A 16,020-nucleotide genomic window follows, 5' to 3' on the forward strand; every position below is an offset into this window, starting at 1 on the left:
ACAAAAGTGCCCCCAGAAACAGGCAGAGAGGAAGCGACATTTTGAGCTGCTCTTAAAGCTTCTGGTTTCGCCTCCCATTCACCTCTTTTCCCACAGCTCAGTACAAAGTGTGCTTTGTATGACATGTTCCTCCTTTCAAGCATGAAACAGAACTATCCCTCAGCCCCTGTGCTGTACACTGCCTACTCTTGTTGGAGCAGGAAGGAATAATTACAGGGATTATGAACGTGGTACTGAATGTCAAGGCATATTAAAACTGTTCAGTATCTCAAGAGCAAATCAAGATTCTTTCAAGGGGCTGCTTTTCTGCCTGAAATTGAATTACAACATCGAGTATCTTATAAGTAGATCTACCTAGTAACTAATTTCGTTGGTGTATTTAAGAAGTTACTCATCTCACCATTACCAGAATGCATCAAAACTCTTTGTGCTCCCCAACATCACCATTTCTCATCCAGTATGGCTCCTCAGGTACAGAAACACCCTGTCACTCGTGGAGAATGGGGCACACGTGTTGTGCTGCAGTCTGTATCACACGTGCCACATTTTATGAAAAAGGTGGCTCATACAGTCTGGATCATGGAGAAATCCATTGCTCAGCAATTTCTTATTCATCCATAAGCACATTTTATTTTGTGCAATGATGCCAAAGCAGGGAACTAGCAGGAATTGTTCAGTGTTTTTGTAGCTTGGCTTCCTATGCTGGCAGCAAGTAAAATCAAGTTCTCACAGACAACCAAGGAAGCTTGAAGATATGAATTTGATACACTATGCAAGACAGTCAAAGACCTCTTTCTCAAGTGAAATAGTTTAGAATGAAGATTTGTCAGAGGACTCAGCTAGAGCTGAACATGTATCATCCACTTATAAGGAAGCTTTAACAGCCTTGCTGCTATTCCACCTTAAAATTCAAAAGCTGGTAAAGGTATTGCATACTTCTAAGTAGGATCATAAAGCAATAGCTTTATGAGAAATGAGAATGAAATAAATAAAATAATGAGAATCATAGAGAGATATTTGTGCTCTATTTCTTTCCTCTTTCCCTACTTTAGACATTTGAAAACGGTTGAAAATGCAACTACTTCATGATTAGTCATATAATCTGAACAGATGCAGTTTGAATCTTAAATCCCAGCACCTGTCCACATTATTTCAAGCTGATCTTTACAGCGTGGCCAGAGAGCCACTAAACCAGATCTATTCTTCCCAGACATCTGCCTGCTTGTAAGGCCTTTAGCAAAAGGGACAGCTGCTGACATTCAGAGCTCTGCTGAAGCCACTGATCCTGTGCTAAAGCTTCTTTGGGCTTAATTCAGCAAGAAAGGGAATGTAGGGTTTCAATTCAGTCAGAATGAGAAGGAAAGCAGCAATGCTAAGCCAGTTGTTCAGGGTGAAAAGGGAGGAAGACACGGGATAAACACCTTGTGGGTGTCAGAAAGGATTTTCCTAGCTCAGGATGTCCTGAATCAGTTTGACAGTGCCTGTATCTTTCTCAAGTCAATACAGGGATGAAATCAGTACTTTTGCTAAAGAGCAGTTGGATTGGTATTTTCTAATGGCTGAAATGAGGAATATAAATCCCAATGAACTAACAAGTAAATAAGTAAACTAAATATCAATGATGTTACCTTGTGAAAGGAGTTGTACTGATTTATTGTAACACATTTCTTACACACCAACATTAGAGGGGCAAGACAGTCTGCTGAAAGATGACATTTGGTGTGACAGTTGGTTCACAAAATGTTATCATATATAACACTATCCTGATTCCCTCCCAATTGTTAATGAAGTCTGAACTGCAGGTTGTTAACAATAACAAAAACACAATGCATTTTACCAACTAAAAAAGCAAAAGAAGAAAATAGGAGTATTATGATTGTTTTAAAAAAGAAAACATCTTTAAGGAATAACTTCAAGAGCCTTTACAATTTATACTCAAATCAATTTACTGCTGACAGACAAAACCACAAGAAAAATACATGAGTGACAATACAACCTTTCACTGCCTAGCTACATCTACTTTGGATGGTATCCTAGGTCATTGACACCAGCGCTGGTCCAAGGTTTTGCCAGCTCCAGCAGTCTCCATGGCAGTACTACAATCTCCATACCTTGATAGCTGAAGAGGAAAACAATATGTGTAAAATACACACACACGTTTTATATGTCATTTTTAAATTAGTGATTCACTAGAATCGAAGATGATGTACAAGAGAATTTAGTGACATGACGAGGGGTAATAGATTCAAACTAAGAGTAAGTTTACATTAGGAAAAAATTCTTTACTGTGAGAGTAGTGAGGCACTGGAACAGGTTGCCCCAAGAAGCTGTAGATGCCTCATCCCTGGATGAGTTCAAGGCCAGGTTAGATGGGGCTCTGATCAACCTGGTCTAGTGAGTGGCACCCCTGCCCATGGCAAGGGAACTGAAACCAGATGATCTTTAAGGTCCTCTTCAACCCAAACCATTTTGTGATTCCATGATTTCATGCATGACGAAAGTATCTTTGCAGAGAAAGCACTGAACATCCATTATTCTGGTTGACTATTTGTACTGCAGAAATGATGTCCACACCAAGGCATCCTTACGCCAATACGTGACACACCTTCATTTACTTGGTTGTGTGCTGTGGAGGTAGAAGCTGACATTTCTTATCCCCTCTGAAATGCGCCCTCTCACAGCACAAAACCTACCCTCAGACTCCAGACCAAGCAAGTCTGTGTGGGGGACTGCCAGGATTAGTCAGCACTAGCGATGAGAACAACAAGCAGGCAGCTTGTCAGAAGTGCTGCGTGACTCAGAGCGACTTCCAGAGTCCTTCCGCACCATTACATTTCTGCATTGTCCCTGCACATGCAGAGTAACAGATGACTCAACACCACCTTATTTTGGGAATCAAGCTAACCAAGCGAGCACTCTGTGATGTGAGGGCTTGTTTCACAAAGGCTGCTGGAGTTTCACAGTGACATTCTTCCCACTACCTGGAATAAGCAGGTGTATTTATTACCTGGCAGCTGTGGGCTGGGAGAAAACCCCCATACTGAAGTCATCTTTAATACGGAGCCAGATTAACATAAAACATGAAAAACAACTATTACAAGCTCAGCGCAGGCAACCAGCTGTGAAGTCTGTAGGAACAAATATAATTCTTGTAACTTGTTACTAATTGCCTGTAATATCTTCATAAACCCCTTTCCCCGTGAATTGTCCAGCAGGCTCTCAGCTATATTCTCATCCTTCAAATACAGGCAGTATTTTGGAGTACCACATCTTGGGAAGAGGAAAGGTCTTGAAATTCATGTTGTTTTCCACTAATCAATAGCTATTCGACCCTGAAACGACGTAAGAGCCCATTTTAAGCACTGCCTTTCACTCATTGTAACTGAAATTGCAAATCCTACACACTTACAGGACAATCACACATCAAGTCTAATTTGTACCTTTTGCAAAGCAAAACTTTCACCTACTCCAATGCTTGAAATCACATTTCCCTTCTCACCCATTTAAATGATGGGAAATGGAGTTTTATCCTTTCAAAAGACATGGTTAAACACTGACATCCGAAAGCTAGGAAACCATGCAGTGAGATCTCCCACTGCTGCCCTCTACTACAGCTCTTTCCTTCATCCAGCTTTCTCTACAGCATTGCACCAGAGACTACATTTGTAAGAGCAAAGGAAAAAAACCCTAACTAAATGTAGGATCACAGCCCTGGACCTACAAAACAGAGCTTGCCTTGCACAGGAATTTCTCTGCAGATGGCCATGGGAGACCATCCTAGAGAGAAAGGCCTGGGAGAGCTGGAGGATGTTCAAGAACCATCTCTTCCAGGTTAAAGAATGCTCTATGGCTACACACAGAAAAGCAAGCAAAAGTGGCAGAAGGCATGGAAGCATGAAGCAGGAGCTCCTGACTAGACATGAAAAAGCAGCATACAAGAGGCAGAAGCAAGAGCAGGCAACCTGGGGAGATGCACCATCCAAGTATGCACAGGTGAGGTTAGGAAAGACAAACCCCAAATGAAGTGGAATATGGAAGGTGGAAGGCAAGGGAAAAAAAGATTTAGCAGAGAGATCATCAGCAACAGAAAGACTAGGGAAAAAAAAAAGGCACTGCAGCTGAGTGGGGCAGAGGAGCTGCTGACAGAAAATGCCAAGGTACTGACTGCCACCTTTGCTTCTGTTGTCACCAACAAGAACAGCCCCCAGAGCTACCCTGGACACAGTGCAGATAATGGCTGTGTATCAAAGCACTGTTAATATTCACACCACCTAAGTACCAATCTGCCCAGGTAGTGCTGCTTTACTGACAAGATCACCATCTGCTTCTGCCAATTTGCAACTCATCTGCTTGGACTTGCCCTTCACCCATCAGCATTTCTCAGCCATGGTGTCCCTCCTGACAGGACTGCATTTCCAGACCTTATGTTCTATAAAATAGTTATTCAGCATATTTTAAGTAATGCACTCAACCTTACTGTGATTTCTGGATGTGCAGAATGAAAACTGAACAAATATGTAGCTATGTAATGTGTATTTCAACAAAGTATGTAAAGAGGCAAAATTTTCTGCTGTACAAAGTATTTACAAAAGCATACAACTTCAAAAAAACCAAATTTATTTTACTGCCAAAATTATTAAACACTAAAAAGACAATCTTGTAGCCTATATATTAGGAATGTAAGTTTTCATGTACAATCAAGAGAACATTTCACTACAAAAAAGGTGAAAAACTGTGTTTCTAAAACAGTGTCACATAATGAGCTGAAGAATGAAAGTGTGGCAATCGCTTAAATTCAGGTTCTCATGTGAAAGACATACATCTACAGACTGATGCAGACGTTCCACAGACTCCAGGGAATATCAAATGTGCACATCTAGTCTTAGAAGTAGAATTATACAAATACAAAAGGCAATATATTATACATCTATATACAGCACAGTAAGTCTCAAAGACCAACAAAAGGTACTGGACAATTACATTAGAAATTTCTAGAATTTCTCATAGGAAACCTCCTTAGAGAGAAGTGTGGCTAAAATAGCTCTATTTCTGTACCTTTCAAATTTGTTAGGTAATCAAGGCAATTCAAGACATTTAAATCTATTCAGAAAAGTCACTGCAGTTCTACAGCAAGTGGTTAGAGGCCATACACTTTTTGCACAAATGGTACATATTCTCACAACAAAAATAATTCTTCTCAGCTTCAGTGAGTTCTGCAAGTGTTGCTGTTCAAAGCCATCCTTGGAAACAGTGGCCTCTGATTAGGAACAGTAAGGTCAGTTATAAATGTCAGCAGTGAAACAACTTCTCTTATTACAATGTGAGATGATTCACTCCTACATAACATTTTCCCTGCAGAATGGTGCAGCTGTGCATGTTTGGAAGGTATTCATCAGAACTACCCACTCCTGGGCAGACTGTAATATGTTGTGTCCTAATGGGTTTCCTTTACACTGTTAGAAGACATCTACTTTAACAAAGATTTTCCATCTGACAGTCTGAAGTGATTGGATAATGCTCAAACCCCCAGAGTTTGACAATTTTAGAAATATCTGCTTCCTGCCCTACTTCCCTCACCACTCTTCCCACCCCTCTCCTAATCCTGCACCATGGATATTTGGTCAACAAATAATTCTGCCTCACTCTCCCTTGTGCTTTTTTTTTTTTAACCCTTCAATTTTTAAGAAAAGAAAGAAGCACAACTCAAAGTTTTGGTACTCAGGAAAGAAATTCTTTAGATTCGATCAGTATGAAGATGAGATGTCAGTTCACAAAAACACACTCCTCACTGGGTAAGTGACTCCAGAGACCAATACAAACATGTTTATATGAAGCCACATATCTATGGACAGAACAGTCCTTAGTACCAAGAACCTTTCCTTTTATCATTTTCTCAAAAAAGTATGAAGATTTATGTTATTTCAGTTGTACCAATAAGAGTCTATAACTTGGGTTCAAGCCAGACCAGCTGGATAAAATAAAAGGATAAACAAACTTTATTTCAACATCATTTGGCTTGTAGCCAAGAGTACTGGAAAGATTTGGTTACATATCTACACTTTATGGCATTTTAGATCCTAATTTGAAATCCTAATTATTTAGAGCTAAATCTTCCCAGTATAATAAATATCTTTTATACCAACACCCAGCTTCAAAGAGTGTCTAGCATGGAGGTAGCAAACAAATATTATTTAAATGAAACAAAGCAAAACCAGCAGAATTCTCAAAAATTCTAGCCCCTCAACACTACCTCACAACTAATACCATAACAACAAATATTTGTCTACTGCAATTTTATTTATCTCTTCTAGTTTTATGTAAATTTAAATTACTGCAAAATTTTTTCTAATGCATTCTTTAGATCCTACACAGCAGAAGAGGATTAGGAAACTGCTGTAAGTTTGCAGGTTATTTCTTTGCAACATCTAGATCAAATTACAAGGGAAGGAAGAGCTCTACAGTCATTTTGTGCAGAGAAAACCAATGCCAACTATCAGCTGCTAACACCCTGCTGCTGCTGGTGGTTATGCATGTCCAGCAGCCAGATGCATTACTCGGTGTGTAACAAATATCCTGTCTAATATGTATTGCAGAAAAGCCTATAAAAAAGAGGCTAAATTCTCTGCTGTAGAAAGTATTTACAAAAACAACCTCAAAGAACCAGTTTTTCTCACTGGTCATTATTAAAAAATAAACAGGGCAAATTTGTAGTTGATCCATTAGGAATATAACTTTTCATGTAAAATTAGGAAATACTTCACTGTAAAAAGGTGAAGTACTGCATTACTAGAACAGAATGGTGTCACACAACAAAATGAAGAATGAGAAATTGTGGCATACTCCTTTAAATTCAGGTTCTTGGGTAAGTATGAACACCTACAGACTGATGGGGTTATTCTGGATACTTTGGTGCATTCTCAGAAATGTACAAATCCAGTCTGTGGTCTTATTAGTACAATTATAAAACTTACTCTTTTCATTAATTAATAAGCTTATTAATTGCTATAAACCTGAATAACATTAGCTGTTTAAAAGTTACTTGTGCTTCAGTTTAAGTCAAAAGTATCTATACTTATCTCCAAGCAGATGGGAAAGTCTACCAGAATTTTAGTGTTTGTTTTCTTACAATGTTCTTGACAATAATGGATTAACAGCTGCAGAAATCTGGACAGTTGGGAGCAACTATGCCTTAGATCTTCATCCTACTTCTCCACTCATAATAATATATTGTCTGTTCATCAGCTAATAACTGCTACTGGAGTGGCTTTGTCAGCAACTGCTTCTTCAGATTTCTGCATAAGAAGTTTTAATGTCCATTTTAAATTAAAATCTTAACATTATAAAAGTTGTTGTCAAACTCACTGAAGGCTAAAGGTTAGGTAAAACCTTGAATAGGTTGCTGGTTTAGAATTTCGAACTAGAAAAATAATAGCTATAAAAAACCTTAGGAATTACAGTGCTATTGATATTTACATTATAGTTCCCATTTGTGCTTGCAAGTTACTGAAAATACACATCCTTTGGTAGTATTCTCTTAGTCTCAAGCATGAGATTCCTGTTAAGCACATTCACACTCCCGATTTGCTTGCATCAGTGCAAAGGGCTCATATTTCTACATAACATTGGTACACAAGCACATCTCTTCCCCACAGACAATAAAAATACTGACGACCGGCTTTTCAATGAGTAGTTTTGGAACTGATATTTAAGAATCCTAAAGAAAGAGTCTGTCACATAATTTTTAAGAGTGACTACTACAGCAATTGATAATAATTCCCAGCCATGAGCTCTGTTGCTGTATTACTTTAGGCCCAGTTTCGAAGACAAAGATAAACCAAAATGCATCTAAAATTGGACTTATACAGGCATGAAGAAGTATGAACACTGCTACATGTACTAACTACCAATACAAAAGCCACCAGAACACCAGTGAAGTGATGCTTCTAGTTTATATTTACATGTAAGCACAGCTCACATGTAAGACAATGTCTGTTCTTACAATACTCTTCCAAAATTGCATGACAATACTGCAAGACTCCTCCTAAAAAAACCCTAAGTAGTTGTAGTTTTGCCTATGCCAAGTGGAAGACAAAAAGCAGAACCTGGGAGAGGTACTCTATTTGTTCCCACATTGTACATCTGCAAGAAGCCACACACCCTGGCCAGTGACACCCAACCAATTAACACTTGTTCAGCTGGTGAAGGTATAAACCTTCCATGAAGCTGTAAAGATATCAGAAGCTGACTCAAAAAATTATAACTGTTTTCTATTCACTAGTACGGTCAAACATGAGCCAAGTAAGAATTTACGGGTTTGAGACTTAAGGAAGTAACATATGGCATATTAAGAGCTTAATGTACCAATATCAGGAAAAAGTCTCAGTAATTTATCTTTTATACTGGCCAATTTAATGTCAATCTGTTGACAAAGTTATGCTAATACTAGGAGGTCGCTGCTGATTAGGTTGTTTGCTTAAAATAGGAAGATCTGTTCTTTCTGTTCCATATATCAATTTTTCCTCCTGAAGACTGCAAGCCGAAAACCTGTTTGCCTCTGTACCAGAGACACCACCACGATTATTTGGAACTGGGACACCACTGACCTGTTCAAAGGATTTACTAAACACAGTAGTGGTTGTTCTGGCCAGGCTATGGCTGCCAGGCTTAGGCAGGGACTGACTGGTTGTCAGTGTCAGTCTCTTCAGAGAGACAAGCTCTAGATTCTCACTCATGGCTCTCTGAGTTTGTTTCCGTGATAAATGCTCTCTGCAGGTTTCCCCTTCTTTTTCTTTTCCTCCAGGTTTGCCTCCTCCAGACCTTCGCTGGCTCTTCCCTAAGAGGTTCTTGCTGCTCATGGCGCTGCTGTTAGACAGGGCAGACTGACTTGTTCCAGAAGTAGCCCTAGAGTAAAACCCTTCATCGGTTTCAGATACTTCTATCAGTTCTTCTTCAATTGCTAAGTCAGAATTATCTGCATGATAGAAACAGAAATAAAAAATTAGCAATTGACTGTCTCACATTAATTGATTTTACATAATGTTCAATTTTGATATTTATAAGCATGAAGCCATAAAGCAGTAGAACAGAGAAGAGAAGACAATGCTTACCTATTCCATGACATTTTGGAATTAAGGTTCATTAGGATATAGCATTACAGCAAGTAATGTCGCATTAACTACATCAAAAAGCATGCCCCCAATCTCATTTTGTTGTGATTTTGAAGGAAAAAAAAATGCTGTCTTGTTAATTCATGCAAGAAATTAGAAACTTAGAGATTAGAAAGTACCATACAGAACAAAACAGAAGTGTAGATCTTATTTTGAGCAAGTGATCCACTACAGGATTTGGCAAAGCTTGTCAATTACAGAGGTATGTGATCAATGCCCCAGGACACCCTATGGCACCTGCATGTTTAGCAACCCAAGAATGCTTTAGGACTGAAAGGTCACTTTCTGCATCACAGGTCTGGTGGTAAGAGTTGGAAACTCAAGCACACGGGTTTTTGTGCTCATCTCTCACAACATGAGATCTGCAGTACACCATGAAAGGCAGAATTTGGGAAGTCTGAGTTACAGAGCAAGATACTTTTAACATCCATTTTGATGGATTTTTCATACCATTGATCACTGGATTTTGTAAACTCTCATAAATATGCTTAATGAACTCAAAAGTATGTTGAGTCTCTGTGGATTTTCTCCAGATTAACTAGTAGATTTCCAGATATACCATGTCATCATTGTACGTAGCACAGACAAAGCTGTGTGCAATACATGCAACTGTGTTATTACACATGCAAATATATTAACTGCATACTTTAATTCTTGAAACATGCAGCAGTGACCCTTTCAATCAACAGCGGTACCTTACAGTGCAGCTACCAGTGCTCTGCTAAAACTGCACTCTGCCAGATGAGTTTATTCCATCCTCCATCATTTTTCTTACAGATTTTTGCCTCCTGATTTCTGGCAGGCCTTTGCTGTCAGTTCTAGGTTCTGTAGCTGTTTCCTGTACTCCCTGTAAATGCTGAACATCATTCTCTGCTAGAGCTCTGCTCTTTTCCCCATTCCCGGTCCTCTCTCCAGCCACACTTGTGACACTAATCTCAGGTATGATAAAGTTGCCCAATTCAGTAGCATCATTACCATTCTCTGGTTGTTCTAGAATTAAAGATGGATAAGAAAAAAAAAAAACAAATAAAAGATGCCTGAAACAAAACATGAAACAAAAGCCAATAGATACAGATGACTTAAGCATTATCAATTAAAGCAGATGTACACATATTAACCTCTTGTTAATTAGCAACATTAGCAGGTATGGAATTTTGCTTTATTTCTAAAATGGCAGTCTTCAATCTTCCAGTTATTGGCCTGCATCACATACTAGAAAGGCCCACGCTTGATCTTTCAAAACTGAACTTTCTGAGGATCATGAAACAGATTATCAGAAACCAAAGAACAGTTCATAATTCCCTTTTACAACTCTATTCTCTACATCACCATGCTAGAGCGAAAGCTACTTTTACAATGAAATAGCATATCAACTTCATATATTATCATTCAAGACTAGAAAATCTTCACATACAATGTCATGATGCTGCAACTTGGTCAGCCTGAAAGCTAAGAGTGAAAAAACAAAGTCAACTCAAGCACACTTTGATATCCATTTTCTTCCTTCATTTCCAAAAACTGTTTTCAACTGGAAAGGTATTTCTGGATACCCCAGAAAAACTAGTGGAGAAGAGCACTGTGGCACAGAAACTTGACAAGACTAAAAATGCACTAAAAGCACAGCTCAGAATAAATCTCAAGTAAGTCCCTATTCTATTTGTAATGCAGCTCTTCCCGACCAGAGGATTAAGTAAGGGCCACCCAGGCCATACTGTCAGTCTGCTGCTGCACATGACAGAAGCTGGCAGCACTCTGAACTGACAGTATGAAGTCCAAAACCAGAGGAATTTACAATGAGATGATTCTTCACAGTGGCAGCTCTAATGCTCTTTAATTCAAGGGGATCCCTTCTTTCTCCTGTCCCCTCCCTGAAGACTCTCATGCAGGCATAGTGCACTTCTAGGTGAAGTGGTTCCAGCACTGGGCTTTTCACTTCCATTTGTGCTGTCTGCACTGATCACAGCTGAGCCAGAAGCTTATTCTGGCAGGGATGGACATCAGTGTCCCCTGGTATATCAGCTATCCCTTATTTTACCTGAAAACTCTAATAATCATAAGTCTTTCTAACTAATCAATGACCAGTCAAAGTATCTATTTAACAAGCTGCACTACCCAAAGGAAATGGCATTAATAACTGGTGCTATTCCTCACTAAATTCCTGATATTTGGGAAGAAACTCAAAACCATTGACTTGTACCAGCACTTTCTGCAAAAGTCTTCTATTTTAGTAGCAAAGGTGGCAAAGAGCTCCATGAACTGGAATAATAATGACAAAAAATAAACAATTGTGATAATGAAAGCACCACCAAATACAGCCCTTTTTTGCTAAAAACACAGTAGCAGAAAGGTCAGTAAGAAGACCAATGCTCTGACTGGCCTCAGTGCTCTAACTTCACTGGAGTGAGGAACTTGTGCCTCTCCAATGGCAATCTCTGAAACTCCTTCCTGCTGCCCCAGAGAGAGAAAAGGACAGAACAGAGCCTAACTGTCAGAAATGCACTAACTATCCAATTCCAAAGAAAGAAGACTCAAAGTACACAGCAGAAATCAGAAAAACAGGGGAAGAATTTTTTTTTTTTTTTTGGGTAAAAGATTCTGTATAAAAGCATTACCCAGTTATGGTTATTTGGTGGTGTGCACTTCTAAATGTAACATCCAGCTGTGATATCAGCACTGCACCCAATAATACTGCTGCATTCCCACAGCTGAGTAACCATTACCACAATGATCTGAGGGAAAAAACCCCAAAAGTTAAGAGTTTTACTCATTATAATTATGTCTAAAGGAAATATACCTTTCTCTGAATTTAACTGACTACAGGAGGAAACTAATGGAAAAAATGGGATATGGGATATCTCAACTCCCATTAACACTGCCTACCATAGCAGCTACAGGCTTGGGGCAGGGATAAGAGTACACAATCCACACCCTCCATAGTAGCACACTCTCCTTATTTTACAGCTTTTAAGGACACCCAAACCTTCAGCTTCATGGTGCTTGGTGCGAAGATAATACTGCTTTCAAGCTGGACAGCTCTGGGGTCTAGGCTTTGAGAGAGAGCTATAAATGCCCAGTGCAGCAGGTAATGCAACGAAAGAGAAAACCAAGGACACTGCTGAACAGTGTAGAGGTGAAAATGAATAATTACATCAGTTTGATTGTTAACATAGATATACCCACAGCAGTTGAAGGAAAATGTATTTGCTTTGAGTAGTACAACCAACTCTGATAAATGCATTTCATGTTTACTAATTGCTAAAACTTTAATCTACCTTATTACAGTTGCCCAGATAATTTGCCTCAGACTGCACAGGTAAACTGACCATTCAGAATGTAATTCAATTTTAACCCCCACAAGCTCAAGCTGCATGTCCTGCACAACTGTGTTAGCATATTTAATTAGTCAGAAAAGGACCAGGCTTATACCCTAAGATTAGCATTAACTTCAGATTCTTGCAAGTTACAATTATTTCAGGAATTAATAGTGTTAAAAAAAAAGAGTAAGAGAATTCAAAGATTTAGTATTTCTAAACCTCATGTACTACATGAAAGTCAATTTTTGCAGCGAAGAAAAAAGTAACTTCCTGTCCTCCTTTGCTAGTTGATGTCTTTGTTCTTGTGTTATGTATCTCACCACCATCTGGTCAGCTCTTCTCAGTCTGTTACATCAGAGTATTTCTGATAACACACACCTCTACATAAGAGCTTATGCTCCCCTCCAGGTGTGATAATTTGTAGGCAATCTAATCCAACAGCACTAAATAATTTTTTGCTAAGTAGTGGCTAGCATCAGCTCACTCAATAAACAATATCCATTTGTGATTAGATGGATCTGTTTTGCAAACCACCCTCACATTTAGTACCTCTAAAGTACCTATCCATGAAGTCCAAATTCACAGATTACTAACTGAATTTTAAAAGTCCTTCTAAGTAACTGCTCCTAATGAACAAATTACAGGGTTAAGTATCACAAGATTCAATGTTAAGTCAACCTTTATTCAAAACTGACTTCAATCTAGAATTCCAGCAAAGGCTAGCAAGATCTAACGTCTGAAAACTTCTACAGTAAAATTAATTTTTTAAAACATAAAGAAAATAAAGCCCCTGCTTCTCAGCTGGAAATGTGATTCACTGGGGTTCTTCTATTTTATTTTACACACATAAGTAGTGACTGTAAGTTGCTGCCCTTACTTCCCCAAGAGATAATTTGCTTTATCAGTCCATGTAATGTATAACATCAAATACCTCTCAGCTGTCTCCTCTGACTTCTGAATCCATTTACACTAATTTTTATCATAATGAAAATAAAAAGAATCCCCCAAATACATTTTTCCTCTTAGGCTGTGAGAGAAAGAGAAAGAGAGAGAGAGAGAGAGAGAGAGAGAGAGAGAGAGAGAGAGAGGAATAATGGTCAAGAAGTACAAGGTTTGTGATGTAATTTCTACCAATTCCAATATTCATTTTAATTCAAACAAACATGTCTAAGCACAAAACTTGTTATTCTTTCTGCATGCCAATTGTGAAGATGTAATTCATATCTTTCTGTCCTCAGGAACTGTGTGGCACTGAATTAGTTTGGTAAGAATTTTGAAAATGGGAGACCATCCACTCCCACTTTAAAAAGGCTGTCCAAGTCACATACAAAAGGTTTGTTAGGGTTTTATAATGAGAATTTTGAGGAGATTAGCCAAAGTGATTTATGCATGGAATATTTACCATTTAAAGGAACACAACTGGCAGTCAGTTAGCTAGATACCACAGGTTCTGTTTTGGACTCTTAATCAGCCTAGTCTTTGCATAGCCTTCAAATTTACAATTACTCCCACAACCTGCCATGTATTCCACTCCAACCCACCTTACACCGTGTGATTTTCTTCCTCTTCATTAAATCCTGTACTGTTGAGACAAATCCAACATTTTCACAGAAACCCAAACAAAATGTTGGCATGAGCTGTTTTGAAAAAGTCCTTAATCTTTCAGTCTTTATCTCTGAATACTGACTACTCAATCCTTGCTTGGATTGCACTCACTAGATTATTGCTGTTTCTCTCAATTTATCCTACTTTATAAGACTCTCATAAAACACAGCATTCCACTCCACTTCTGAGTTCAACTGGTATTTTCATTTCCCTTTCACCTTACTGTTATCTGCTGCAGGGCACACCTGTCACACACTTTTTTCCTTGAACTTCACCAAGCCAGACTCCCTGCAAGGAGGCAATAACTGTAGAAACTTCTCTATTTCTGTATTTGCTGAAAACTTTGCTTTCTTATAAGGATGTATCCAATACTCATTTTGTACCATTGTAGTGTCCTGTAAACACAAAGGGAATGTTTATTTTAATACACTTTCAATTTCTCTGGATGACCTAGCACTAAGTAGCCTTGATCTGTATTACTCTCCACCATCTCATTTGAACAAGCATCAAAACCACTCAAAAATAATAGCTGACAAAATTGCCAAGCTTCAGAGGGCTTTTGTCCATTTAAAAGCTAGCATATCATACACTTTTCTTGCATCTGGTCAATAATCCATGCTTAATAACTTTAAGGCTGAAGAAAGAAAGCAGCCTTGAGATGTCAGTAATGACTTACTATTCCATCTCACTACAGACACTAATGTTTTGCTCCTCGGGTTTGTCTGATGGTTTTAAGTAGTTTTTAATCAACTGAAATGAAATTTGGTTGTTTTACCTTTCTTCTCTGTCCTTCACCATCTCTGGCAGCTTACTATTGGCACTAGTACCACAAATGTGTTCTATCACCAAGTGTTTCTCAACACTTACCTGAATTACCTCTTGGCCAATTTATAACAAGTAACTTAGCAAAATTTTGCTAACTGTCCATATACTACAAAAGTTCACTTAGTAACATCCTACAGAAATTTTAATGGTACTACAAAATCTTCAGTGAACCTATTAGAAAAGCACTCTAATCTACACTCATGCTCTTAGTGTGTTTACAGCCAGGATTTCAATCCCAACAGAACAATCGCCAATTCTGATCGCTGGTCCAGTGGCTCTTCCCTCATCTGAAGATGGCAAAGGTGAAGGAATACAACATTTCGACTCACAGAATCTCTTGCTGGTACTGCTACTTCTACAGTACATTCAGCACCATTTTTTCGTACTCTTCATCCCAGACTTGTGTTCTGCTTTGTGGAAGTCCTTAAACTAGTTTGCCCAAATCTACAGGCTTTGGCTGGAACAGAGACAATTTTCTTCCCAGCAGCTGCTATGGGGCTGTGTTTTGGATTTGGGGTGGAAATAGTGTTGATATTTTGTTGATACAGGGGTATTTTTGTTATTGCTGAGCAGTGCTTGCACAGAGCCAAGGCCTTTTCTGCTCCTCACCCCATCCCACCAGCGAGCAGGCACGGGGTGCACAAACAGCTGGGAGGGGACACAGCTGGGACAGCTGTCCCCAGCTAACCCAAGGGGTATCCCAGACCATGTAACTTCAGACTCAGTACACAAAGCTGCGGGAAGAAGGAGGAAGAAGGGGGATATTTGCTGTTTGTCCTCCCAAGTAACTGTTAGGCATGATGGAGCTCTGCTTTCCTGGGCATGGCTGAACTCCTGCCTGCACATGGGAAGTGCTGAATGAATCCCCTGTTTTGCTTTGCTTGCAGGCACAGCTTTTGCTGTATCTCATTAACTGGCTTTATTTCAACAAGATTTCTCACTTTTACTCTTCCAGTTCTCTCCTCCATCCCACTGTAGGGAGTGTGTAAGCAGCTGTACGGGGCTTACTTGTTGTGTGGGCTTAAACCATAACACCAAAACACAGTAGTTTACCCCTCTATCCTTAAATCAAAGTTTTATTTTTAAGTACTTTAAGACAGATGAGGTTC

The 16,020-nt window shown here is 39.0% G+C and overlaps 1 protein-coding gene across 5 annotated transcripts in view; it reads right to left on the reverse strand.

The window, feature by feature from the left end:
- Positions 1–4,600: 4,600 nt before the first annotated feature.
- FAM126A (family with sequence similarity 126 member A) overlaps positions 4,601–16,020 on the reverse strand; it is a 43,119-nt gene continuing 31,699 nt past the window's right edge. For 3 of the 5 annotated variants that reach the window (XM_030970988.1, XM_030970989.1, XM_030970990.1), the window contains 2 exons: positions 10,143–10,157; positions 4,601–8,971 (listed from right to left, as the gene is read on the reverse strand). In XM_030970988.1, the coding sequence (XP_030826848.1) occupies positions 8,415–8,971; positions 10,143–10,157 (572 nt within the window). In that variant the 3' untranslated portion in view covers positions 4,601–8,414. Of the gene's footprint in view, positions 8,972–9,862; positions 10,158–16,020 lie in introns of all 5 variants that reach the window. The other 2 variants (XM_030970992.1, XM_030970991.1) reach the window with 2 other exon arrangements.

Source organism: Camarhynchus parvulus, chromosome 2, assembly GCF_901933205.1.
Source record: "Camarhynchus parvulus chromosome 2, STF_HiC, whole genome shotgun sequence".
NCBI classification, from domain to species: Eukaryota; Metazoa; Chordata; class Aves; order Passeriformes; family Thraupidae; genus Camarhynchus; species Camarhynchus parvulus.